Raw genomic sequence first — 27,656 nt, forward strand, 5'->3', positions numbered from 1 at the left:
GGAAAGTATGTGAAATCTGTGCAACGTGCAATGCTAGAGTTATATTTATAGGAATGTAACCTAATTTTTTTCAACCTACTGATGCATGTACTCCTTCCATAATACCCTTTCACACATACTACCCTCAATCCCTGCATACCCCATTAATGTGGGGCGAAGGGGGCTATGAACTAATGGTAGAAGTGTTACTGAACAAGGTACCTGCACTTTGTCTGGGCCTCCACAATGTTTCTACTTTACCCTCTGACGGGTCCAGCAAAGCTTCCAATCTGTACACCTTTTTCACCGGCTCTGACCAAAAACCTTATGCATACCCGACCGGCAATCTTCTTAGGCAAGTTAATTGGGACAGGCTCAGATTTGTATCAGACCTGCTCTTTCCACCAGTAAAATCCCTGATTTGTGTAAGAAAACCATTAGTTAACATCTACGTATATTTCCAAAGAAGCTCAGCCATAGATATTTAAAGTTTTATCCCATTAGGATACGGTTGCAGCAAGGGCAAAGTCTACATTGGCTTAATCTGACTTGCTCACTGGGTCGACACAAGGTTATAATTTGGGGATTAATACTGTAGCTCTCAGTGAGGCCTGGGAATTCTCTGACACCAGCAGCACACTCTAGCACCCCAAGCCCAATTTTGAGTTTATTTTGAATAAGTGAGGTTTCTTAATTTTTTTTAAAAAGCAAAAGATAACTTGGTTGTATCAGATGTCCACCTAAGTAAGTATATGCATTTTCCTTCCTTTCCTTTTAAATCCCTCCTTGGAGATGGAGAGAATGCAGAATACTATGGATGTCCATATGGATCTCAACTTTCATATGGCTTTTATAAAAGGTATTCTGTCTGCAGTTTTGTATTTGCGACGGCTGCCCATTCTCCTGGCAAGCGAGCTGCTAAAACATCCATTGCGCATTAGGTATGTTCCTGCATCATAGGATATTTTGCAGAGGGCAGAATGCCCACCCTCTGGGTCTTGCCAGTATTCTGTTGTTCTCTGTGAAGGACAATGCTACTTCTGTACCATTTCAGTACTATTACCCTCGACATCTGTCAGACAGTGACAGAAGCTGATCCTTGTGTAGTATGCAAATATTCCACCATGGGTTTTCACTCATTTTGGCAATTCCCTTATGAAAAAAAAATTTGTTTGGTTGGGAACAAAAATAGGTTGCCTTTCCTGCTTAATCTTCAAATAACACTCAATGCAGTGAGGGGTGGGTTGTGGCAGTAAGTATTTGTGATTCCTTGTTGTAATTCTTATACTTGTAGTACTTGGACTGCTTCTATCCAGCCAAACACGTTCTCCACTCCATATCTCTTGCTATGTCCTTCAGTATGACTGAGGCACTGGGTGGTGCCTCACTATAACGGTCGGAGCATATGGCTATGGGTATCTGCTGGTGTCTTTTCCATTTTTCCATTTATATTAAAAAAAAAAAATTCTGCTCAGTAAGCAATGCATCTGGGCTCATATTACCGAAACCCTTTGCTGGTATGGTGCAATGTTTGCGCTAGTGCAACTGTCCCAATGCAATTATGTATCGATGCACTGGTGCAAAAATTGCACTAGACTACGACTAAGTTTCTAGAATACTGTCCATGATGTGCCATCCTGTCAAAGGGCATTGGATGAACTAGGAAAGAGGAGCAACATAGCGAAGGAATGTCCATGCAATTGAGCTAATATATATCTGCTGCTACATGACCTCTGATTCCAAAAGTTTAGTTAAGTGGTTACAGAAAAATAATCTTAAAATGTAAGCAACTTTACAGACTGTTTTTAATATAAAAAACAATCTATTTAGATTAGATTTTCTACATTTGATAGTCATGAGTAGTAATTTTGTTTCCTTATTCTCCAGCATTGAATCTTTCATGGATTTACATGCTTTGAATATCCTCCTCTGTAACATTTCATTATAGCTTGTAAAAGAACTTTTAGGCTCACTTTAGTAGCCCATCCATGTCCTTTTGAGTGTATTCTACCTCAGCCAATGGGACGTCGAGTAATGAGACAATCTTCAGATTCTAACTGCACATTGTGCTGAAGAGTCCTCAAGGCTTTCTCTCCTGGAGAAATAAGGCCAGAAACCAACCTATTTCCTTCAAAACACGAAAAACTTTCTTCAAAACCAGGTCCGGGCTTTTACCTTTCAAATATGGAAGAAAAGCGTAAACATCTTCCCAAAGCATGCCAGTCATGTGGAATAAAAAATGTATATGGGGGAGACCAGCATTCTGAATGCATTTGTCTATATGCAAATCACATCCAGGACGATTGTGACATTTGCGCCATATTTAGCACAAAAACCCTCAAGGATAGAAAACGGAGATGGCCCTTTGGTTGAATGAGGGAAGGTACCCCCCTTGAGAGGCTGAATCCTATAGAAGTGTGGTGGAAGACAAATCTGACGGGCCAAAAACTCATAAAAGGGCCAGCTCAGAGGACAGGATATCTTCTTCTGCTACTTTTTTAAAAGGATGGAAGGAAGGAAAAATTGAAAAATCCATCCGTTGAAGACCTTGCTGACGAGAGACCCTTAGAACGAAAACTATGAAAATTCACAGGAAGCGCTCCATCAACGAGTGCGACAATCGCCGCCACCCACATACTGTCGACAGCATGGCCAGGATTGTCTACGACCCACTCATCATCGACCGCTGTTAAAGAACCGTTGACAGCAGGGCCACGATTGTCCGTGATCCACTCATCGGCTTCGTCACTGTCGACTATCAAAGAGTCGACAACCTTGTCGTTGGCAAAACATGCAAAATCATAATCGTTGACGGTGATATTACACACCAGTCGACGTCAACCGTGCCTTCAAAGCATCAGCTGCTCCCTCAACGACCGTAGCATCAACGGAAGTCCAAACAAGGTTGACGGCGGCAGCAATGCTATATGGAAACTCGCCAACACACCTCTGTGCCGTCATTCAACACGGGGTGGCAGAAAAAGGACATTAAAGTGTCATCATCCACGGGGACACAGGAAATGTCAAATCAGGAAAACTGAAGGGAAATTGGAAAAATGAAGACAAACGCAGGCCTGGAGGCAAACGCATGCCAGAAAGAAAGAAACCAGAACCAATTGGAGACTGTCCCTGTACAAAGCCCAATAGTCCTTAAAATGCCTGTCGGGCCCTTGTACGTACCGAAAGTGGCCCATCCTCTCCTCAACCAGAGGGAGACACTGATTACCCAATAGAGTCTAAGGGCCCGGCCCCGTCTCCAATCTCATCAATTCTTCCAGAACAGATAGTGGAGCACCATATTGATTCAGAATTTGAACAGGGGGTAGTCATCTGAGGAAAACCCGTTTTTGCCAGGGGAAGGTACTGAAGAACCAGGGTTACAAGAGTAGCATAACCGTTACTTAACCCACAGTCCATGTTATCAATACAAGTTTTATCTACTCTGCAGTCTCTACTTCAGCAACTGGATACTAGGCTGCCAGCCAGCCAACTACACCCACAGGCATCCGATAATGTACCAGGCCCTTTGGGAGAACCCTGCAGCTCTGATACAAAAGCAAGGGGCCAACTTAATGAATCAAGAGGTAATACACCCTCCAGGTGTACAACCTCACCGCAAAGGCTGCTTATGATGCCTTTGAGGCACACGCATGGCACAGCTCCACTAGATCACAAGGGTCTTCTCCCATACAGTCAAGAACGAGCACTGCAGTCCTCTACTACGGAAGATGAGGAAGACAACGGGGGCATTGACACTTCTACCTCAAAATCACTGCAGTTAGACAACTGGGAGGACACAGATTTGGGCCTAAACCAAGATGCTGAAGAACGGTCACATCAGTCTCCACCTGCTAACATAACTACATTCCATAATATGGTCCAATAGGCTTCTGAAACATGTGGCCTAGTTCCATCCGAGCAGAAAAGATTGTTTCCTGTTTGATGTAATGCACAATCACAGAAAGGCGGTAATGTCCACTCTGATTCTAGACCATTTTTGGGAAGAATGGCTGTTGCTCATGAAGAAACCCTTCTCAGCACTGGCATTAAAAGGCTGCCTAGAGAAAAAATGTAAATCGCCCAAGCTGTCCCCAAAATGCATTACATCCTAGCTGATCCCCGACTCGGTTTCAGCGGCAGTGTGCAGAAAATCTAACCTCCAAGTCAAAAATGCGCAGTTCAGCCTGACAATGACAGCCGGAAACAAGACGCAATTTGCAAAAACATTCTAGCCATGGGATCCACGACAGTAAAAGCAACAAATTCACTGGAAATACTCTAATTATAAGACCGTGAGATGTGGAACTGGATGGCTCTGCTATTAGAGTACTTGACAGACAATAAAATAAAGCAGGCACTAGACATCCTGGAAGAAGGGGGAAGACGCCTCCAATCGTGCAATCAACATAGCAGTCAATATAGTAGAGACTTGGTTTAAACAAGTAAATAATGGTGTCGTGCTACGAAGACAGACATGGTTAAAATACACAGATTTCAGGGCAAATGTTCAGTCAAAGCCATTAGACATGCCTTTAGAGGGAGACCAATTGTTTGGTCCCAAAATTGACAATGCCCTTAATAAAGTCATCAAAACGGATACAGATACAGTAAAATCGCTTACTGCGCTAACATTAAGATGCGCTTTTTGCTCCATCAGAGGACCCTCAGGTTGTTCCATGGCAACAAACTGAGGCAGAAAGGAACCTCATATTCACAAACCTACTACCAGGGGTATTGCTGGGCGTACCCATACAAACAAAGACTACAAACAAGCTCCAAGAAGGCGACGGACAATATCTGCCTCTGGGTGCAGACAGCAAAAACAAGCCTGACTTCCATCAACTAGTTGCACCCACGGCCCAACTGCAGCAAGTGAGGGGCGGGGGCCAACCTACAATATCCTCTACAGCAGTGGCATAAAGTAACCACAGCCAAATGGGTGTTTGTATGATGTCTAAGTGGGCACGTCATAGAGTTCCAAGGAACCCCTCCTCAGATTTCCCCCCAATATTTCAACAGCAATTAAAACATCTTAAAGTGCGAAGTAGAGAAACTGCTCACAAAAAACGTGATCCAAAAAAGGATCCGAACCATCAGAGGGGCATGGGGACCTACTTATGATTCTTCACAGTCAAAAAGATGACTCATGGAGCCCAATTCTGGACCTAAGAAGTCTGAAAAAATAGGCCAAGAAACAAAAATTAAACATAGTCACCCTGTCAAAGTCAATAAAGGAGGGCAGCTTCCTGGTGTTGCTAGACCACATAGATGCATATTTTCATATTCAAATTCGCAAAAGCTACAGAAAATTCTTAAGATTTGTCGTGGGCACGAATCACTATCAATTCCAAGTCCTCGCGTTGTTCCATAGAAAGGGATATTGTGTGTATCCATGATTGGTTAGTACGAGCTCTATCGTGCCTGGCAGTGGAAACAGTGATCCAGCTGGTGTCCAACACCCTCTTACGCCTCGGCTTCACAATAAATTCAAGCAAATCCTGCTTCATGCAATCGAACTAGCTAGTGTTCCTAGGGGCACAGTTCAACACTGAGGGCCGGGTGCGCCCCTCCGTGGAAAGGGCATCGTCCATACCCCGGCTATTCATTCATCCGGGGAGCCTGGATCACAGTCAGGACCGTCGTGCAACTCTTAGGCACCATGTCTTCCTGCATTCCTCTAATCCATGGGTGCACAACATACGGCCCGCGGGCCAGTTGCAGCCCGCCATGCCGTTTTGTCCGGCCCGCCAGGAACAAAGAATTTCCTAATTGAGGGCGGCCCGCAAGCAGCATCGGTCACCTTCCATTAGGAAAGTCTTTGTTGTATACCGGGCCGGACAAAACACTGGCCCTCATTGGTTCAGTGCACACGAACCACGCAGCTCCTATGAGCCACGTGGTACATGTGCGCTGCACCAATGGAGTGCCAGCACTACGGCTGGCATGGCCAGTAAGGCTTGATGCCGGAAGGCATTTCAGCCTTGTCACGCCCACGCCAGCCGTAGTGCCAGAAGCCTCGCCAGCGTTCCAGCACATCTGGTAAATACATGGTGGGGGGGCTGTTTGTTTGTGTGTCTGTCTGTCTGTCTGTCTCGGGTCCGTCCTGACTGTGTTTTTTGTTTTTATATGTATGTTGAGATGCAGGGGTGGGGGTGTGTGTCGGGTCTGGCTGAATGTGTGTTTGTGTGCAAGTTCAGTGTATGTTGAGACGCGGGGGTGGGGGGTCCGGGTCTTTATGCGTGCATGCTTGTGAGTTTGTTTGGTGAGTTGGGGGTGGGGAGGTTCGTGTCTGTATGGGTGCATGGTGTATGCTTCTGGGTTTGTGTGCTGAGTTGGGGGGGTCTGTATGAGTATGTATGCATGGTGCATGCTTGGTGGTTTGGGGCATGGTGTTTGCATGAGGGGTGGGTGTCTTGGGGCATAGAGTTTGCTTGAGGGGTGGGTGTCTTGGGGCATAGTGTTTGCTTGAGGGGTGGGTGTCTTGGGGCATAGTGTTTGCTTGAGGGGTGGGTGTCTTGTGGCATAGTGTTTGCATGAGGGGTGGGTGTCTTGGGGCACAGTGTTTGCTTGAGGGTGGGGGCCATGGGGCATAGTGTTTGCTTGAGGGTTGGGTGTCTTGGGGCATAGTGTTTGGTTGAGGGGTGGGGGCTATAGGGCATATTGTCGCACTCCAAGAGTGAACCCAACAATAAAGCTAAAGCAGTCACAGTTGGGAGATGTACATCCTTTGCTTATTGTGGAAACCTGACTCAACGAAGGCCATACTCCGCTTGGGCAATCCAAACGGCAAAGTATAGCAGTCCAAAATAATGGAATGTGCAATCAAGTGTCAATAAAACATATATAATTTAATTAAACATACGATATGCAATAACTAAATCGAAATAAATAACAATGGAAAATGTGTAGATCAAAATATAAGTTTGAAATAAAAATAAAAATCATTACACCTCAAAAACATATTCTTTTTCCATGTGTTTAATAATAATTGGGGGTTGAAAAGGCCTCCTGCCACGCTCCACCGCACCTACCGCCCCACCCACATTTACTTTTCTGCCCACTATAGCCATCATGTGAGGTACTTTCGGCCCTCTGTCAAAATCAGTTGTGCACCCCTGCTCTAAGCTCTAATCCAACACTGCAGGTTGCAAATGAGACTGCTATAAGAATTCCTAGTGGATCGGTGGTCCCAATTTACAGGAACGTGGAGCGACAAGATAACCGTAACAAGGTCACTCAAAGCCATATTGTGGTGGTGGCGGCTCACACCAGCCCACATCAGCAAAGAATTCCCGTTCAGGCATCCCCCATGCCAGGTAACCCTAATCATGGATGCCACACTTACTGGATGAGGCAGGCACGCAAACCAGTTATCGGTAAAATGCCATTGGTACCCGACCAAGACACCACTCCACATCAACATACTGGAGCTCAAGGGAGTAGCACACGCCCTTCGCTCATTCAACCACTGTTCAAAGGGAAAGTGGTACGAGTGTTCAAACAACGCAACCACAATGCATTGCATGCAAAAACAGTGAGGCACGAGATCAAGAGCACTTTCCAGGGAAACTCAACCCTAGTGGCACTGGGCCATCGAAAACCACATACAACTGCAAGCATTTCACCTTCCAGGAAAGGGAAACAAAACTGCAGATCAACTGAGCAGAGCCAACGACCAGTCACACAAATGGCAGCTAGCAGGCAGGAAGCTCCAGCAAATCTTCAGCAAGTGGGGGGAGGGGGAACACTGACAATCGATTTGTTTGACACATGGGAGAACAAAAAATTCCCTGCTGTTCGTGAGTAGGTATCCGCACCATCAATCGCTACGCCACACATTTGCATTTGCAATGTCATGGGAAGGAAAGCTTGCCTATGCCTTCCCCCAACGCCAGTCATATGCAGTGTCCTGGAAATGATTGCAACATACAAGTGCACGTTCATTCCCGTAGCTACAACATGGGCGAGACAACTGTGGTTCTCAGAACTTCTTGTCCCAGGACGTCCAATCCCTCTGGGTCACAACCCCAACCTGCTGACTATGTGCACCCATCAGGCGAGACCCCACAACCCAGGGTTATTCAACTTAAAGGCTTGGCTCCTGACTTCAACTAGTTCGGACACGTCCCACTCACGCAAGGGTGCAGAAACATCCTAAAGGCTGCCAGAACGGAGTCCACCAACAAGTCATATGTGTACAAGGGGAATCTGTTTTGCACTTGGTGCTCCCAACAGCAATTAGATCCGTTAGACGAGGAACCTCACCAAATCCTACCATACCTTTTACAATTAGCAAAAGATGGTTTCTCTCACTCATACATCAAAGTGCATTTGGCGGCATCTCTAGATACACCAGGAAGCAAGGAAAAGCTCCCATTTTTGGAACCTGCATCGTGAAGCACTTTATGAGGGTTCTATTTCGACTTAACCCCCTCAAAAGAAAATGCCACCTCAGTGGCGCTTAAACACCTTCCTGTCAGGTCTCATGAAGCCACAAATTTGAACCCATGGCTACTGCAGACATAAAGTTTGTGTCCTGGAAGACTGCTTTCCTAGTAGCAATCACGGTCTTCCGACGGGTGTCAGAACTACATGTACTATCCGTTAGAACTCTGTATCTACGGTTTGAGAAAAACAAGGCCATCTTAAAAACAAACCCTACGTTTGTTCCCAAGGTGTTGTCCAACTTCCACCTGTGAACTGAAGTAACCCTACCAGTTTTCTTCGGACATCTGTCTTCGCCAGCTGAACAAGCTCTACATGTGCTCGACCTTTGAAGAGTTCTGAAGTTCTACATAGACAAAACCAAAAACCTTCAATGAACATCTCAACTGTTTGTGGCTTTCCACTGCAATTTCCACAGCGCGTGCCCAAGTTGGGCGACCACTGCAAGGACCAATTTGTGGTCATTCCAATAGGGCAGTGGGGTCTTCGTCAGCAGTTCTATGGGCAGGGATTCCCCTGTCGAACATATGCTGCGCGGCAACCTGGGCAGTTCTGCACACCTTTGTCAAGCATTACTGCATGGAGCGACAAGGAGAAGCTGAAGCAAGGGTTGGAAGAGCAGTCCTACAACACATATTTCAGTTAAGTATGCCTTCTCCCTTACACCTTCTGTTACAAATTGTTAACTGCTGTGGCAATCTATTCAAGGCATGTTAATCCATGAAGGATCCAGTGCTGGAGAAGGAGTATGTTGTTTACCTGTAACTCCTGTTCTCCAGCTTTGGTATCTTTCGTGGATTCACATGCGCCCACCTACTACCCCTAAGGGAGCAAGGCTACATTATGCCAACTCTCATCCCGATGGGGTCGGAATCTGAAGATGGCCTCCTGGGTGAGGCTTAACACTCGATCTCCCATTGGCTGAGGCAGAATGCACCCAAAAGTACATGGATGGCCTACAAAATGGTACAGAGGATTCCTGGCATGTCGGCAGGGAATATTCAAAGCATGTGAATGCATGACAGATAGCAATGCGGGAGAACATGAGTTATAGGTAAACAACATACTCCTTTCTTAAGATTTCTTTGTAAATATATATGCTTTTTTTTGGGGTGGGGCCAAGCCTTATTTGCATGTGGTCTTCCCCTTTTGTAATGGCTTAACAGGTGAAGAACGATGGTCTGGAGGGTTACCCAGAGCAATACCAGAGGTTAAGATGCTTTCTAAACCTTCCAGCCTTCGCCACTTTTTAAAACATTTTTTTTTATATATGCATTTGTATAAAGTACTTTTCATCGACATTTGGAATGTAGGCCAAAAAGTGATGCACCCATGCAGGGGGTAGCCTTTCCAAGTTGCAAGGTAGTAGCCAGCCATAGTGTCACTCGCCACCTCCATTCCATTCATAGACTGCACACCATTTCTTACTTGCCAGTAGTCAACTGCCACCAACCGATGGCTAGTTGCAAGTAAAAATGTTGCACACTGAACCCTTGTCACCGAATTCAGACCCTTTATCTTGGCAAGCAGGCTCTAACACGTTTCTTTACCCCATTGTTTCACCTCTCCCCTATCTATGGGTTGGGATTAGATGCAAACTGCACAGCCCAAGCACAGCTTTTTGCCCATACAGAGGTCTTACTTTCCACTGTTCAGCAGATTAGGCACTAAAAGCCACCTCCAGGTTATCACCGAAGGGAAGTGCATGAGAGGTGATTTCATGATATACACCCTACCTTGGATGCTATAGTTTAACCTCCACCCCAAAGGCTGTCTAAATGCCCACATGGTGCTGTGGCAGTTTTTGGAGCAGGGAATTGTGCTTTGCTTGACGGAAGGCTCTGGAAAATGTTGGATCTCTGCACTTAAGGAAGTAAAACTACCATTCCTCCGCACCAGACAGGCTTACTGTTTATAGTTGTGGGTTTACTTCTAAATATCTAGGAACCAATGCTTATTACCTCAGTTTGTATCATAAACCCTCTGATCTCAACATCTTCCCTACACAGTTTTATCACTAAACAACACGTATTTGCACTTGCAGTATAGTGTCTTTTATACTCCTGAGTTGAAACTCCGGAAGAATGTTTTCACTCTGGTTTAGTATTTTTGCCTATTCTATTGTAGAGATAATTTGAGAATTAAAATGGTAAACTCAAGCAATATATCATACCAAATATTAGCTATAAAGTAGTTGAGTATATACCCAGCATCCTGCTCATCTCCTATTCGCTTATAGACTGTTAAAACTACCTGCAACCAATCATGAAGATGTGTGTGTAGCCATTGTGGCACAGTCAAACTTACAATCATACTCCCAATTTTGATGCGTGGACTGAAAAAGGCCATGGTGTGGGTAAGATTATGCAGACCAACCCCTGAATAGCCTTTTAGATGGCAAGGGTTAACAACTCTATCAAAGGTCCATGGTGACTATGGGCCGATAACCAAGAACAACCTAAAGCAATTTAGAGGAATGGATATAATGGTAACGCATTTTATACCAGCATACAAGGATTCCTCAAGGTCTCCCTCTGTGCTTTGATGGATCTGCTTTTCCTGGCCAAGGAAGTACGAGGAGCAGCACAGGCTGTCTCTAGGGGCTGTGCGGAAACACAGTATCACACTAATCTCCTTGTAAACTCTATATAAGAAACAATACATCCATGTGTCCCTTAATCCTGAAAACATGGAAATGAAATATATGGTGCAGATATAAGTGAACATTGCTTATTTCAACCCCAAAATATGAAAACAGTTTAGAATTTGGAAAAATTGGTAAAGTGTAAAGTTTTAACCCAATAAGCACTTTAATGTCTTATGGTAAAAGCATCTGAAAGCGGATTGCTTTTTTTCCCAAAGCATTGCATCTCTGTAATTTAGTTTTACCTCCAAATTATTGAAGGAATAATTACAAATCAGCAAACCTTGCCAAAGTGCCAATTTTAGGCATGTAGAGTAGAAGTACATTAAGTTAGCTGCTTGCTATCTTACCCAGGCACTCGAGTCGTGTGAGATCAGCTGCGTCCTCCAAGCTATGCCCCATCTGGATATGTGGTGAGGGGGCATACAACTGTTTCGGAGAAGTGGGCCCCTTGCTTTCTTGTAGAGCTGGTTTATAAAGGATTAGAACCACCACTTTAACTCTTTTGCTCCACCCTAGTTTCCCTGTTAGCTAATATAATCTTAACACATTGGTGCCATTAATTCAATAAAATGCACAGGTCTTCCTATTAGTTTGCATTGAGTTGAAGCCAATTTTACTTTGTCAGATGAACACATTTAATCTGGTGCTCAGTGCAATTTTCCAATTTTGAAACCCAAGATAAGTACCCACCCCTGCCTCGTTTTTTCTAGCTCAAGTCAAAACTAATCGTGGCGTTTGGTTCCATTTGTCATTGGCTACCATGTATACCGCCAAGTGTTTACATAAGCAACTTCAGATTAGGACATGCAAATCTCCTAATTATAAATACACCCTATTGGCATCTGCTTCTTATGACGGAGTACTTACTGAGCATTTACTGTCTGCATGACTTCTCATTTCAGTATGGAAGATTTCTCAGATTTGGTATAATGTGGATCTTGTTAAAGTGAGAATTATTTATACTAATCATTTTACAATTCCCAAAGCCGGCTGTGAGTGAGAAGGTAAATATGTATCTATTACTGTCTGTAATGAAGCCCTTCAAAATACACTTCTGATTTAGCTAGACGTTTTGCCATGTTTTTAAAATACCGTGGTCTCTTCTGTTTTTCATAATAAAGCGTTTGAAATAACAGATCAATTGCAACACACTCTGAGCCCTGTAGATAAGGGGTGTATCATCCATTTTTACTCCCTAAAAATATACAAAAACTCCCAAAAAATAAAAACGGGGAGTAAAAACCGACATGTAGAACCTTGTGCCCCCGCTTTCACCCACACAGCTCCATGGATCCGTTTGGACCAGTAGTAAACATAGTACCACAGGAAGAAACTATTATAACTGACCGATAACAAGAAGTTAACATGCATCTTTTAATGTGCATAAATAACTAGGTGAAAAATGATTACAAAAAACGTTTCCGTTGCCCAGTTCAAACATTTTTTTCGAGGGGGATTGGGTCCTCTGACGTATTCCATATCTGACAGGTAATCACCACAGCTGTGCTGCTTCGGAAACTTTTTTCTGCGTCCTGCGTCGATGCGCCGTTGTCGAGGACCTCGTCCGACGTCATCCGATGTGATAAGTAGGACGCACGACGCCTGTAGCCTCAGTTCCGTTTTTTCCGCGAACGTGTTGCTTTGTGAATCTCGGTTACGCCTCGACTCTTTGGAGTTCTGTTCTTCTCCGTTCTTCGAACCTGTTAGGGAGTAAAATAATCCCACTTTCAAATCTTATATGGGGGACTGCATGCACTCATTTTAGCAGAGCATGACGTTTTGATTTGTATACCTTACATGATGGACATTGAGCCTTTTATGGAGTTTCTCCATCTCTGTGCTATTCACAAAGAAAAAAGTTTTAAACAAACAAATCTTATCTAGCTTTATGCCTGCATCCCATCATGGTACTTGCAGTGAGCATATTTTAACCCCATCATGCAGTGTGACATGGTTCAATAATTGTTTGTATATTTTACATTACTGAAAAAAATACGCTGTCCAATCCAGGCATATGTGAGTTGCCTTTGTTTGGTAGCTGTTCAAATCACAGGAATATTTTTGCAGTTTGCCAATTGTGTCTAAAGCTAGATGTACTCTTGAAGAAGCGAATAGCCTCACGGCTTGGCATGCAAGCGGAAAACAATCTTTCCAGGGATTTAAGTGCCAAAGTTCAAAATATCTAACTGGCCAATGCTGTTTATTATTTATTTTGCAATGTTTTCTAAATGCTCTTCAGTAAAAACAAAATATTAACAATAGGCTGTTTTTGTCTGGAAGCAGTTACCCTCACAGCTTGGTAGCCAAGTGGGAGGGGGGGGGGTGTTTACTTGTCAGCTGCAAGTAGACTGTCCCAGGATGATTTAACCCCCCTCTCGAGTCCCCCTCCCCCCCCAAACATTAGTTCTACCATCTAGTTTCTCTACACATCTCAAAATGAATTTGATAGAGCGATTGTGGTGCGATCACTTGACTTGTAGGCCAGATTCAGTCACTTGACTAACAGGCAATTATTCTGGTGATTTTGCTCCAAATCATATCTTATTGGCACTTGAATTTAAATTAATAATGCAGAATAGAATTATTCCAACTTGCCAAAGTAAAAATGAATGCACTGTTTCTTATTAGCAATGTTGGTTTAATATGTTTAAAGCAAAAGGTTCTTTAGGGTTTTCATGTGCCCGTAATACTGAAGGTGTTACGGGTCCCATGATGCAAACGATTATTAGTTAACCTGCCACAGTGGAGGGACAGACTTCTAAATTGTCAGCTGCCTTTTGTAAGATTTTGCTTTCATGAAGATTTAGGGCCAGCAGCCAAGCCTTAGTTGTGATCTTTTATGTGAAATCTGGACTTCGAGATGATTTGTTAAATAATAGAAGCACCAAGCATAAGGGGTTTCTTCATTTCGTATATGGGTGTTTCATCAAATAATTTCCTAGGTAGAAAGCATATGTTTAGTACTTGAAAGTCTGCAGAGATGGGTGTATGCTCCTAAAGTAATATTATATAGATTTAATTTCTTTATGCATGAATAATTTGTTACTGATGCTTGTGAATTTCCTTAGAATCACATGCTGTGCGTGTAGTCAGGCATCTACTGGTAATCGCAGAGTATTACATCTATTTCTGAGGCTAGACGTTGACCTGGGTGCGTCTGCAACACTATCCCTACTGTGATGTAGTGTACACATATCAATCCCGCGTCGAGGTCCCTCAGATTGTTTTTTTCCTCCATACTGTTCGGTCACGTAATGTGGAGCTCGTAGCCTGTTACGAATAGATTGCTAGTGATTAAACTTTGCCCAGCTATCAATGCACTTTCAGCGTCCCTTCGACCGTCTGAAGACTTCTGGACACTCAACGACTGGCTACGGCCTTCACATCAGGCTTCAGCCTTTCACAGTAGGGAGAGTGGAGGAGCTTCTTCTCAACATTCTTTTTCACTAGGGAATGCCTTTTCCTGTCCCTCCCTTGTCTGGCTGCTGCTTTCTTTATATTTAATAATGGAGAGCACTCCTTTTAAATTGTACTCTTCCTGTAACAGCAAGTTCCCTAGGAAGGGCACTTCTAAAAAGTGTAACAACTGTTTGCCTCGTGACCATGAAGAATGATGTTGCAAGGCATGTTGACTCTTTTATCCTAAAACGCTTTGAATGGCGCACTAAGCGGTGGGTGGCCTACGCCATGCAGACCGAATCCCATTCACCCACCGGCACTGTTGCATTGGACGGGAAACAATCTAGCAGCCACGGCTCCAGTTCAGATGTCGAAGACCTTGTTGTGGAATCTTTGACTCGTGACCGTACCCTAACCCACTAGGGATGCTGAATGCACTGCTATGGTGGTCCCATCCACTGGAGACCTGGGCACACACGCTCCCACCAAGGCTAAGCACACAACCCTAGGGCATTCATCGACGGTACCATCTAAGTCAACTGCCCCTTCAGGTAAGACTAAATCTTCGAAACCTGGAGAACCTTCCGGTTCTTAACCTGCTGCGTCTCAGCGTTTAGTGCATGGTTCGAAGTCTTTGACTTCTCAAGGTGATGTGTATAGGCACGTTATAAATGCCATATTGTAAGTGTTTCAAGGCGTGACAAGGCAAGGGAGGGGGAACAGAGGGAAGACTGAGACAACGATCTTTCTAGGCCAGGTGACACTGAGATTGCGCAAGTGCGGAGGAAGGGGAAAAGTTGAGGGGGGGGAGAGGGGAGTGGGCAGTCCAGTACATGGGATCGACAGCAGAAGTAAATATAATACATTCAAGCAATAAGTAAGAGGTGCAGCAAGCTGGTGGCAAGTGCACACTTATGCAGACATCAGGTGTCAAGTGCTGGTAGGGGACTGTAGGGATACAGAAAACAGTCCCCAGGTGCGGGGGTTGCCAGGGAGGCAGTGCAGGTGTGCAACTGACTGGGGAGGCAACCATAGCCATAGATCAGAGGGTAGCCAGGTGACCAATGCAGTTTCAGTTTCAGCCAGGAGTTCAGCAGGAGAGAGGGGGAGAGAAAGGAGAAGCAAAGAGGAAAGTTTTGTGGTGCTTCTGGAACCAGAGATGGTTCTCCAAGTTTCAGGGAGGCTGTTCCAGAGGGAGGCCCCAGCCGAAGAAAGATCTACCACCAACTCGTTTTTTTGCGAAGCGACTGACCCTGAGGGAATTGGAGGCGGATGAGCGAAGAGCTCGAGAAGGAAGATATTTATTTAGGAAGAGGGAGTTGAAGGTATTGATGCCCCAGAAGGCCTTGTGGACAATGCAGAGGATTTTGAACTTAATCCTCGCAACCACTGGGAGCCAGTGCAGAGATTTCAGTCCTGGAGAGATGCAATCCCTGGGCGTGAGGCCAAGGACAAGTCTTGCAGTCCTGTTCTGGATGAGTTGCAGAGGGCGTAGAGTAGAAGCAGGCAGATTTAGAAAGGGGCTGTTGCAGTAGTCAAGCCTAGAGAGAACCAGAGCTCTGGAGACGGTGAGCTTCTGGGGAAAGGAGAGAGGGCAAGGTGCTCCCCTAAATCTTCACCAGCCATTTCAGACCCATCAAAATGCACGCCTGCAGTTAAAAGCCACCCTAAATTGAGGGAATAATTGTTCTAAACAGTTACACAACCTGATTCCCATGGTCTGGCACCCAGGCTCCTCCGGTTTTACCCCAGCAGTATGTCCAGTCATCTTCCACCTCATCTCTGTATAGTCACAAAAGTCTGTACAAGAGGATGTTGTTTTTCCACTCCCTGAAACTGACCACTCGGACTTGGATAAGGGAAAGTTTTAAGGAGTGTATGGAAAAGGTGTCTTGAGTTATTCTTTCTCATACAGGCTGCCTAAAAAATCCCTTCCCTTAGATCAGGGCCCTAGGCCTTTTTAAGTTTTAGACTTCAGTTTCCCGGTTTTGTCACACTGCCTCTCCTGTACCTAACAGACTGATACTTATTTCAGGATGGTCAAGATGAGGATTTATGTCTCAGACCAGGGAGACGAGTTCCAAGATCCTTCTTCCAAGGATCCATACACATAACTCGATGTCGCTGGTGATCTGGGGCCTTGGCCTACTGCACCAACTCTGGTGGCAGAGCCAGATGATGTTTTTGCAGACACCACACCTGTTGTGCAGCATGAGACTCTTCCCCTATCCGCAGCCGATATGTAATAATCTGAAAAATAGCAGCAGAACGTTTTAAAATACATACTCAGGAGGTGGTGCTTGAATCTGACTTTGGCAGGATTTCCTTAAAGGAAAAAAAGCATGAGTCAATCGATTGCCCTGCTTAATTCTGTTAAGGGGTGGATTGCCACTTCTCTGCTCACGTCTTCTCTGACACAAGTAGTCAACCCATGGGTTGAGAAGATGTTTAGGCCTGCTGCCTCAGATCTCCTTTACCAGAGAATCAGGAACAGTGTGTCCGCAGATGTAGTCACCACAAATAGGAAGCGTGTGGGAGTTCCTTTGTCTTCAGCTGAATTTCCTCCCGACACGGAATGTAAACAATTGTATGCCTTGGGCCAAAGGGATTACAACTTACTACCTGTGTTGCGAACAACACTAATTTACTTGCCAGCTTTAGTGACGTTCAGTGGGGGTCTGGTACAAGAAGGCCTAAAGTGTTTCTGAGCCAACCAAGTCGCAGCAGATTACTAATGTTCGAGAGGGCTGGCAAGTCGCCCGAAATATATTAAAGAACGCTTTGGATTCCGCCCAGACCGATGGGTGGGTGTTAGCTGAAGGAATTCTTTTAAAGTGCCATGCTTGGTTACGGAACTCGGGGTTCAAAACCAAGATGCAGGCTTCCCTTATCAACCAACTGATAGGAGTCTGCTTTTTTTGGGAAGGTTGTCTATGATGCCCTTGAGACAACGAAATAAGAGCACAACACTCTAAAGTCATTAAACCAAATATCCAGCCAGCCGTAACTACAGCACCGGGTTTTTAATACCCGCCACTTCTTTCGAGGGCAATCCTTTTCCACACAGACCCACACTGGCCTCATACACCACAAGAGGTTTACCCTGGTACTCGATCAAGGGTCGTCAAACGCCTATGAAACCCCTCAACAGGAATGCACCCACCAGAGGCTCCTCTACCCCTGCCAACAAATGACTTACTGGTCTGGATCCCCGCCCATTTGGCTCCAGTAGGAGGTCGATAACATACTTCATCCATGCATGGGAGGGTAGTACTTCAGACAAGTGTGTGCTCAAGACAGTGGGCAAGGGATATTGTATTAGTTTCTCCAGAATCCTCGGTACCACCCGTCAAAAACAAGAAGAATGTCTCCTTGTCTCAGCTCACCAGGTAAACAAGGTTATCTATTCAATATACTTCGCTGTACCCAAAAAGGATCTAACCCTGTGCCCTGTATTAGATCTGTGTCCTGCAAACATGTATGTCAAGCCTCAAAGTTTCAGGATGTCAACTCTGCCGGAAGTAATTCCACTGCTGAAGCACAGGGAATACATGGCAACCTTGGATATGAAAAATGCATACTTTCATATTTCAATGTTGCCAGCGCACAGAAAATACCTGAGGTTCAAGATGGGGCACACTCGCTATCCATTCAAAGTGCTTTCCTTCGGGAGTGCCTCAGCCCCAAGGGTTTTTGACAAAGTTCTGGCACTGGCAGCAGCTCACTTGTGCAGACAGTTCTGGTGTACCCTTTATTCAGACAACTGGCTCATAACAGGAGACGCACATCAGGTGTGTCTAGAGAACATCTGAATTACTGTAGACCTACTCATTAAACTGGGGTTCTCTATCAACGAAAAGAAGTCGAGCCTTGTCCCCAGCCAAGTAAAACAATTTTGGAGGCTCTAATTTGGACAGAAGACAGTCTTTTCTTCCCCTCCAATGAGAGGGTCCAAAAACATGTTCCAAATCCCTCAATACATAGCCGGTTGTCAGATAACCGTACGGATATCCATTTGGCTAATAGGAATGAGGGCTTCCTGCATGTTTCTGGTGCCACATGCCAGTCTGCGCATGTGTCCTATTCAAGAGTGGCTCTTGAGCCAATGCTGTGAAGCAAGCGGCTGGTGGGACGATCTAGTGGTTGTCTCGAAAGCCCTCATTCCATCACTGCAGTGGTGGACAAGGGAAAACCTTGTAAAAGGGAAATCGTTCACCACCCCCGCAGTAGAGGCCACTCTCATCACAGTCTCATCCCTGTCAGGGTGGGGAAGCTCACCTTCTTCCACAGACAGCGCACAGAACCTGTTCACAATCCGTAGCAAGGAAACCCATCAACCTCTTAGAGCTACCAGCAGTGTTTGAAGCCCTAAACCTTTTCAACAACTGCAAGGGAAGACCGTTCTAGTCCTAACAGACAGCACCACGATCATGTTGTACATAAACGAGCAGGGAGGAACTCGCTCTCCGGAGCTGTCCAAGCTGGCACAAAGCATTTGGAAGTGGACACTGAAACACATGTTCCTCCTGTCACAACACTTTCCAGGGGAACAGAATCTTCTATATGTGCAGCATGTGAATCTAAGTTGATACAAGCAGTAGAAATACGATTATAGTAAGTATGTCATTTCCTTGGCTGTTATAGATAGGGAAGATCATTGAACCCTCAAATGGTGACTAAAGAAAAGAGATTGTGGTCAGACACTTGTTTATGCATTCAAGCTTTACCTGTGGTACTTGTGGGTTTTTGTGTGACAGAGAAAATAACACATCGGTCATATCCTGAATTTCAGACCCTGCAACAAGAGAGGGCCAAGGCAAGCCAACCAACCCTTGGCTTCCTGTGTGATGTGCAACATAAATTACAGGCTACTACAAGGCGGTCTAATTTTGGCTAGGAATCTGAGCTTGGGTAAATTAAATGTTTTAACAGAATAAGTGAAACTGAACATTTTCTAATTATTGTTTTTTTGTTTTCTTTGTTTTCCACAGAGATTAATAGACAAGTCAAGAGTGACCTGCGTGAAATGGGTGCCAGGTTCAGAAAGCCTTTTCCTTGTAGCTCATTCCAGTGGCAATATGTACTTGTACAATGTGGAGCACACTTGTGGTACCACAGCCCCACACTACCAGCTACTAAAACAAGGAGAAAACTTTGCAGTTCATACTTGCAAAAGCAAGTCTACAAGAAACCCTCTTCTTAAATGGACCGTAGGTGAGGGGGCACTAAATGAATTTGCTTTTTCTCCTGATGGGAAGTTCTTAGCATGTGTAAGTCAGGATGGATTTCTTCGTGTCTTCAATTTTGATACAGTGGAGCTGCATGGTACAATGAAAAGTTACTTTGGCGGACTACTGTGTGTATGTTGGAGTCCAGATGGCAAATATATTGTGATTGGTGGAGAGGATGACTTGGTTACAGTTTGGTCTTTTCTGGACTGTAGAGTAATCGCTAGAGGTCATGGACATAAATCTTGGGTAAGTGTTGTTGCATTTGACCCATATACAACAAGCGTAGAAGAGAGTGACCCTATGGAGTTCAGTGGCAGTGATGAGGATTTCCAAGACCTCATTCATTTTGGCAGAGATCGAGCCAATAGTACACAATCTAGGTTATCAAAAAGGAACTCTACAGAAAGTCGTCCATTAAGTGTAACTTATAGGTTTGGCTCCGTGGGCCAGGACACGCAACTTTGTTTATGGGACCTTACAGAAGATATCCTTTTTCCACATCAACCTCTCTCAAGAACAAGGACACACACCAATGTCATGAATGCCACAAGTCCCCCTGCAGGAAATGCTGAAAGTAACTCTGGGAGTAATGGAAACAGTATCATGACATCCGGAAACTCTGTACCTCCTCCGCTTCCTCGTTCAAACAGCCTTCCCCATTCAGCTGTGTCCAGTGCTAGCAGTAAAAGCAGTGTAATGGAGGGTTCCATTGCCACTGGTGTCAGCAAATTTGCAACTCTATCACTACATGATCGGAAAGAGCGACATCATGAAAAAGATCACAAGAGAAACCATAGTATGGGACATATATCGAGCAAGAGCAGTGACAAATTGAATTTAGTTACTAAAACCAAAACGGACCCAGCTAAAACTTTGGGAACTCCCCTCTGTCCTAGAATGGAAGATGTTCCCTTGTTAGAGCCTCTTATCTGTAAAAAGATAGCACATGAAAGACTGACTGTGTTAATTTTTCTTGAAGACTGTATAGTCACTGCTTGTCAGGAGGGATTTATTTGCACATGGGCAAGGCCCGGTAAAGTGGTAAGTTTTAATCCTTAATGCTGCATCAAGAAATAAACTTGAATAGCTAGTTTTCTGGCAAAAATGCTGAATGCTGATTATAGTGACATTTCGTTATGCTTAATGTAAAAAATATATATATTTTTCTTGGAGCCATACTTTGGATACTGCATGACCTATACTTTTGGAATCATTTGAAATTTTTCCCTTGGTGTACAGTATGCTAACATAATATTTTATATTTTACGTAGAGTGCCAACCAAAGAGAGAATTAATATATCGTAAGCACTGTATGCCTAAAGTATCAATTGGGGTTTTATCGAAGCTGAAATTAGGAGAGAAACTTGAGTTGAATCATCTATCACAATGCTTTCTTTGAAGTATTGCAATAGATTTTGTTTGCTGCTAAATAAATTTAAAGTAATCTCAATTCATAGACGTCAAATAGTTTAAATCAGTGTAATTGAGTCGCTGGCCACTAACCCTTTCTTGACGCAAGGTTAAACAAAGGGACACTCTTGTAGGAGCCGAGCAGAAACTGGACAACCTTATGGCATTGTTTTTTGTATCAAGCCTAATTGTTTTCCTGCTGTCATGGCAGGCAAAGTTAACATGTATTTGAGGGTGAATTTTAAAGAAAACCTTTGTCGAAGATTATTGAAATTTTTGACATAAAGACAACTTTTCAAAAGTGCCAGGAAATAAAATATATAGGACCATCAGGAGGGGCAGATTCTACGATCAAGCGTTAGATTAATCCTAACGTTCTTGCTGATGACAACGGGCTTCCTGATCACACTGAAACATGAGCAATGCTTGGAAGTGCTGGAACATTGTTTTATTCACCGTGGCACATGTGATCCAAACAGTTGCTCGCCTTTGGAAGTTGTGTTACTGAACAGTCGGATACTAAAAGATTTTGCACTGTGTGAAAAGGAATGTACAACATGGCCCTACTTTTGCATTCATCTGAAAAAAGTCAGTGTGGTGTGTCTGAAAAGTTTGACTTTTCTACACGTGTACTTCAATAGTTGTTTACATTCCGACAAGTTTGAACATTTTGATAAAATATATAGACTTTAAACTTTTCCCCCCATTTTTTTTCTGAGATTCGTGAACATAAATATTTAATTAAAGAATAAAGTGGTTTGTTTTTTTGTTGCGGCAGTGATCAAGTTAGATATTTTTTCTTGTACAGGTTTTACTTATCGGAGGAAAATTAATTGGTGTTGGACTAGTAGCTTTTATTTTATTCATATGCTTAGAATGATTTTATAATCGCTACTAAATGGTGCTGAAAATGGGTGGCCTACATGACCTCGGTCTATACATGCTCATGTAGTTGTTTTGTAGGCCTCATGTCTCTGATCTGCCAATGTGCCTAATCATGAACGTCACTACTAGAAGTTTAGTGTTCCTTGACAGCCATAAGTCAGTTCTTGCCCTTTCATTCACAACCCCAATTCGTGCAAAATGGCGTGGTAAGTATGATAACTTTTCCCCAGGGAGAATTGAATGAAGTCCAACTGCTCATTAAACCAACCCAGAGAACAAATGTGGGATACAAAATTACTTTTCGATTCCTCCCAAACTGGGTGAGATTTATATCCAGCAACCTAGACTATGGTGCTCTAACCTGTGTCAAAGCATCAAGGCAGCCATTGACAAGGGTATAGAAATATGATTTGAAAGTCACTGATATTGATTTAATTGATGCATCAATATAGCTTTGAAACATGGTAAAGATACAATTTTGTAAATGTCACCTAATCCATAGACTTAAACACATTCTAATGAAACACATTCTAATGATCAATACTGGACAATTATAGTTGCACCTAGAAACACGTGTGTGCAGGTGCATTATAAAGGACTTGTATCATAAGCTTTTTTTGCTTGTGAATTTTTTCAGATAGTATTTGAAATGCAGGGCACTGGTTACAGCAGCATTCAATGCAAAGTAATCAACCATGCTTTAAAGATTGTCAAAATGTTTTGGAAATCCCTTCTTTCAACTTGAAGCTTATTTTAGCAAACCTAAAAATTAAAATATGCGCTTTGAAACACAATCTACTTGTATAAGCACCTAACAAATGCACAATAAATGAAAAGTACACTTTCCCGAGCAAGGAGCCTAAAAGAACTTGGCATACCCTTTTTTTTCCCATGTAGTTTTGAAATCATGGAGAGGACCTGCCTAGCACATAATCACAACGGTCTACAAAAAAATGATTTCTGTAAAATAAGGAACCCTGTCATTTGGTCTCTCTAGTTTGGTATGTGGTGTGTGCCTGATGGTGTTACCAGTGTATTTATTATTGTTTTGCTACTTCTGCGACCGTAAAGGACAGGGATCTGTCAGCCCCCACAGCTCTACGATGGACCGAGACATTAACCCTTCAGGAATTGCTTCTTGCTAGTCATCTGAGTGTATAGTACACTCCAGGTCTATTTCTGAGAACTTGATAAATTCCCATGCCGTAACTAGTCTCACCCAGAAGACTTTATAACTTCTATAAGCTAATTAATGTTACTCTGTAGTACAGATTCCATTGGCAAGTACGATGAGTCAAAGAATGAAAGCCTTTTTTTTAAAAAAAAAGTCAACTTTCATCTTGCATTCTAAAAGTAATATTTTAAGAGGGTTATTTAATCATTCTTCTGTTGCTTCCTCAGTTAAACATACTCTTAAACTATTTCATGTTTATGTATGGTAAATAAAAGTGGGCTATGTCTTCTAAGTAATTTGAGCCATCTTGAAGGGAGACTTGCAGATAACCACTTTCTGAGCAACATGAATATCGCCTTGAAGCAAGAAAAAATAATGTGACTTCTATGAAAACCAACACTTGCTTTGGGAGAGGTTTTAATACTGGCAGTAGGAACATTAGTGTTTCTCTTCATCACGTAGGTTACAAAGCCTTGTTTCACTCCTTATTTTATGAAAATAATTTAAAAAAAAACTTTTTAAGGCTACATATTTTTTATTTTGAATGTAGTTCTATCTTGCCAATACTGCCAAAGTTCAGGATCCGGATGGCTTCTAAATTTTGGATGCTGTACCGGAAATCACTGTGTGGTATGTTGGTATGAATGTTTTAAACATTATGCCGCCACGTAAGTGAAAGGTATTTCTTTATACATTTCAGCCCAAATGAAGATGCCTGCCATCTGAAGTCTGTTGAAAGTATTCAGTGAGCTGTTTACCTTTGTCTCCAATTTTCTAAAATGCGCTCCTGATGCTATCTGCTTGGAATCACATGCTGTGCATATGGTCCGACGTCCAGTGGTAACCACAGAGTATTGCATCTTGTCTTGCGAGGATCGAAAGGGGACGTAGGCGTGTCTGTAACACTATCCCTAACGTGACGTGTAGTGCACCCAAAGTCCCTCACGCGCTGAGGTCCCTTAGATTGTTTTTTTCCACCCAGATTACTGGTCGCCCTAATGCGGAGCTCTTGCATAGCGTTATTGTCATATTTATCAACTTTGTCGTTATTCCCGTTGAGTCACTTTGACAGTTGAATCCTGTGAAACAACACCGAAAACTGCTGCGGACATTCAACGCCTGTTGATCCTAGCGGCGCTGCCGTCCACGAGGACGGGCCTTCTGGCCGGCCTGTACAGTAGGGAGAGTGGGGTCGGGGTGGCCATATTCTTTACAAGTATGCCTTTCCTCTTTCACCATCTCTGCTCCCTGGGTTTTGTCATTGCTGTACCCGTCTTTTGCTATGGAAAAGACGCCATTTAGATTTTGTCATTCGTGTAGGGCCAGATATCCTTGGAAAGATGAGCACTCTCGGTGCAACAATTGTCTTCCCCTCGACCACAAAGAAGCCGGTTGTGCGGCCTGTAGACTACTGCCCCCTAAAACGCTTAAGGAGCGTCATTTGAAGCGGTGGGCGGCCTACGGCATGTTGCAGGCTGAATGTTCTTCCGTCGGCGCCGCAACTGCCGAAAGTGATGGGGGGTGTTGGGGACTAGCGATGGATGACCAGGCCTCTGTGTCGGAGGCCATTGACCTAATGGCGGACTGCTCTTGGTCCGCAACGCCCCTCCCCACCAGTCCTGACGCGAGTCACGCTATAGGGAAAACACCCGGCGACAGGGGCGCACACGAGCATAACACCAAACACACAACCCAAGGTTCTGCTTCAGCGGCACTGTCGGAAGCGTACCAAAGCGCCAACGGAACCGTCAAACTTCGACGGATCCTATCATGACGCGTAGATGCCGATGAAGGCCCCGGTGGTGCCGAAATCCACCGCTCAGCCTCCGGTTCAGTAGGTGGATTGACCAGATTCCCCGAGCATTGGCGAAAGCATTGCAAGGATTGCCACAGCATTTAGACTGAAGGAACGGTCGAAGGAGGCGGCGAAGCACAAACAATGGCCTAGAGATGTGCCGAAAGACACGTCACAGCACCCCGTACCCTGCAAAGACTGTGCTGAGAGTCCTGTGCCCTTTGTCAAGTACATTAGGGGACACATCTCGGTGTCACAGGGAAGATGATGAACCTTTTCCTCCCCTGGACCCCTCTGGTTCATCCTCATGGACTAGGGAGAAATTTGGGGGATGTATGGACAAATTAGAAAAATGTGTTTTATGAAAAAACTTGCTCCCAAGAGACCTCGAAGAGCTTCCCTTTACACCTGTATCCAAGTTTCAAAGGACCTTGGAAGATCCACATGAGGAGTATGCCTGTTTCCTCACAGTTGATGATGTTATGGACACATATGATCAGGATGAGGATGCCACCTTTCTGGAAAACTAGAATGTGGATGACCAGATAGACAATAGGGATGACAGCCGTCTGGTTGATGCTCGACCTTGGATGTCCCCTTTGCCAGCAGAGGACCCCCGATGCCCTGTGCAAAGTCTCCCCACCCCCCCTTTCCATTCCGGCCCACCAAGCCTCCCATGGACGTTCAAATGGCGTTTACCGCCATCTAGAAAAAGGCGATATTCAGATCACTCAAGAAGCTTTACCACATTCTGATTTTGTGGAGGATATACTCGGAGAAAAACCTCCGGCCAGCCAGGCCATCCCTTTGTTGAACTCTATTGAGGAGATTGGCACCTTCCTTGTTGGCGCCAGCCCAAACCAGGGCGGTGAACCCTAGGGTGGAGAAGTTATTTCGTACTTCTCCGACCGACCATGCCTACATCAAGGGACATGCCACTACAGATTCCTTGGTGGTTACCACTACGAGAAAACTGGCTGGTGTTCCCCCTGTCTTCAGGAGAAGCACCACCCGATAAGGAGTCCAAGAGACTATATGCACTGGGAAAGAGGGTCACAACTGCTGCTGCGTTTTCCACACAAATATCTAATAATACCACGCTATTGGCCAGCCATGCAGACGTCCAGTGGAACCTTCTGCAAGAAGGCCTTCAGGAAGTGCCAGAACCTACACAGACCAAGTTGCTCCCATCGTTTCGGAAGGCAAGCAAGTCAACCAGAATGTGCGCAAGAACACTCTGGACGCTCCAGAGACAGCGGGAAGAACCCTGGCACAAGGTACCTTGCTCAGGCGACGTGCATGGCTGAGGAATTCCGGTTTCAAGACGGAGACCCAAGCAGCCCTTATAAACAAACTCGTTGAGGAACCAACCTGTTTGGCAAGGCAGTGGAAACAGCCAAGAAAGAACATGAAACACTCCAGTCCCTTCAACAGATTACCCAGAAATCCTCTCCTCAGAGGAAGTGGCTCCCGCCGGTCCTTTCGTGGGCAATCTTGTTTTCCCCAGAACCAGTATAATGCAGGAAACAACTGGAATTCGGGACAAGGGTCTAATACCCCCACCACTTATCCACCCAGAGGACAGGTAGAGGGCGAGGTTCCAACCCCAGAGGCGCCCCGGCCTCTGGTCAGAAATGACCTTCAGATCCATTATTATTATTATTATTATTTTATTATTTATCCAGGTCCCCTCCCATGCCACCCCGATCGTGGGGGGCGTATAACTGCTTTCCTTACTACATTGGAGGGGATAACAGACCAGTGAGTACTCGAGACGGTTGCCCACAGGTACTGCATAAATTTGCCCGACCACCTCAATTCAGACCGCCAAAATCAAGACACCAGACGCCGAACCACCTGCGAATCCTACTGCAAAAGGCGGAGACCCTTCTAGGAAAGGACGCCATAGAAACCGTCCCTATTCTACAGGTAAACTAGGGCATTTATTCAGTGTACTTCCTTGTACTCAAAAAGGATCTCGCCACGCGCCCTATGCTAGACTTGCGCCAAGCGAACAAGTTTGTCAAACCTCAAAAGTTTTGTATGGTCACTTTACAGGAAGTAATCCCCCTGTTGAAACAGGGGGGATTACATGGCGACACTGGACATGAAAGATGCATACTTTCATATTTCAATGTTGCCAGCGCACAGACAATACCTAAGGTTCATCAAAGGTAATAGCAGAAAGTGACGGTGCTTGTAACCAAGGAGGAACCAAGTAAAATTCAGCATTACAGGGATAAGTCGTGGTAGGGGCAGCAGTGGAATGGCGAGCCATCCAGATCACTGGGCCAGCAATAGCTGACTTAAGAGTGCTGCCCAGCATGGTCCCATGCAAGAGTGGCTCAACAGCCAGTGGTGTCAGATCAGCGGACAATGGGAAGATTTGCGTCTCGCCAACCCTCGTTCTCTTTCCGCAGTGGTGGTTGAGGGAAACCTCTTGAAGGGGAAAACCTTCACCACCCCCGCAGTAGAAGCCACTCTCATGACCGACGCATCCTCACAGGGCGGGGGGCTCACCTGCTACAGCAGACGGCGTGCGGTCCCCACAAGTAGCGTCCAACCACATAAATCTGTTGGAACCATTAGCGGTATTCAATGCACTGAAAGCCTTTCAGACACATTAACAGGGGAAGACAGTCCTGATCTTGACAGCACCACAGCCATGTACTACCTGAACAAACAAGGGGG

The 27,656-nt window shown here is 44.6% G+C and overlaps 1 protein-coding gene across 6 annotated transcripts in view; it reads left to right on the forward strand.

Annotated features, from left to right (window-relative positions):
* The window catches only part of WDR20 (WD repeat domain 20), a 408,154-nt gene that overhangs the window by 302,846 nt on the left and 77,652 nt on the right, over positions 1–27,656 (forward strand). For 3 of the 6 annotated variants that reach the window (XM_069637750.1, XM_069637751.1, XM_069637752.1), the window contains one exon: positions 19,462–20,742. The exons of 1 other annotated variant lie outside the window; for it this stretch is intronic. In XM_069637750.1, the coding sequence (XP_069493851.1) occupies positions 19,462–20,742 (1,281 nt within the window). Of the gene's footprint in view, positions 1–19,461; positions 20,743–27,656 lie in introns of those variants that run through there. 2 more of the 6 variants (XR_011283774.1, XM_069637753.1) reach the window with 2 other exon arrangements.

The sequence above is a fragment of the Ambystoma mexicanum genome, chromosome 14, assembly GCF_040938575.1.
Source record: "Ambystoma mexicanum isolate Mex_15411 chromosome 14, UKY_AmexF1_1, whole genome shotgun sequence".
Classification (NCBI taxonomy): Eukaryota; Metazoa; Chordata; class Amphibia; order Caudata; family Ambystomatidae; genus Ambystoma; species Ambystoma mexicanum.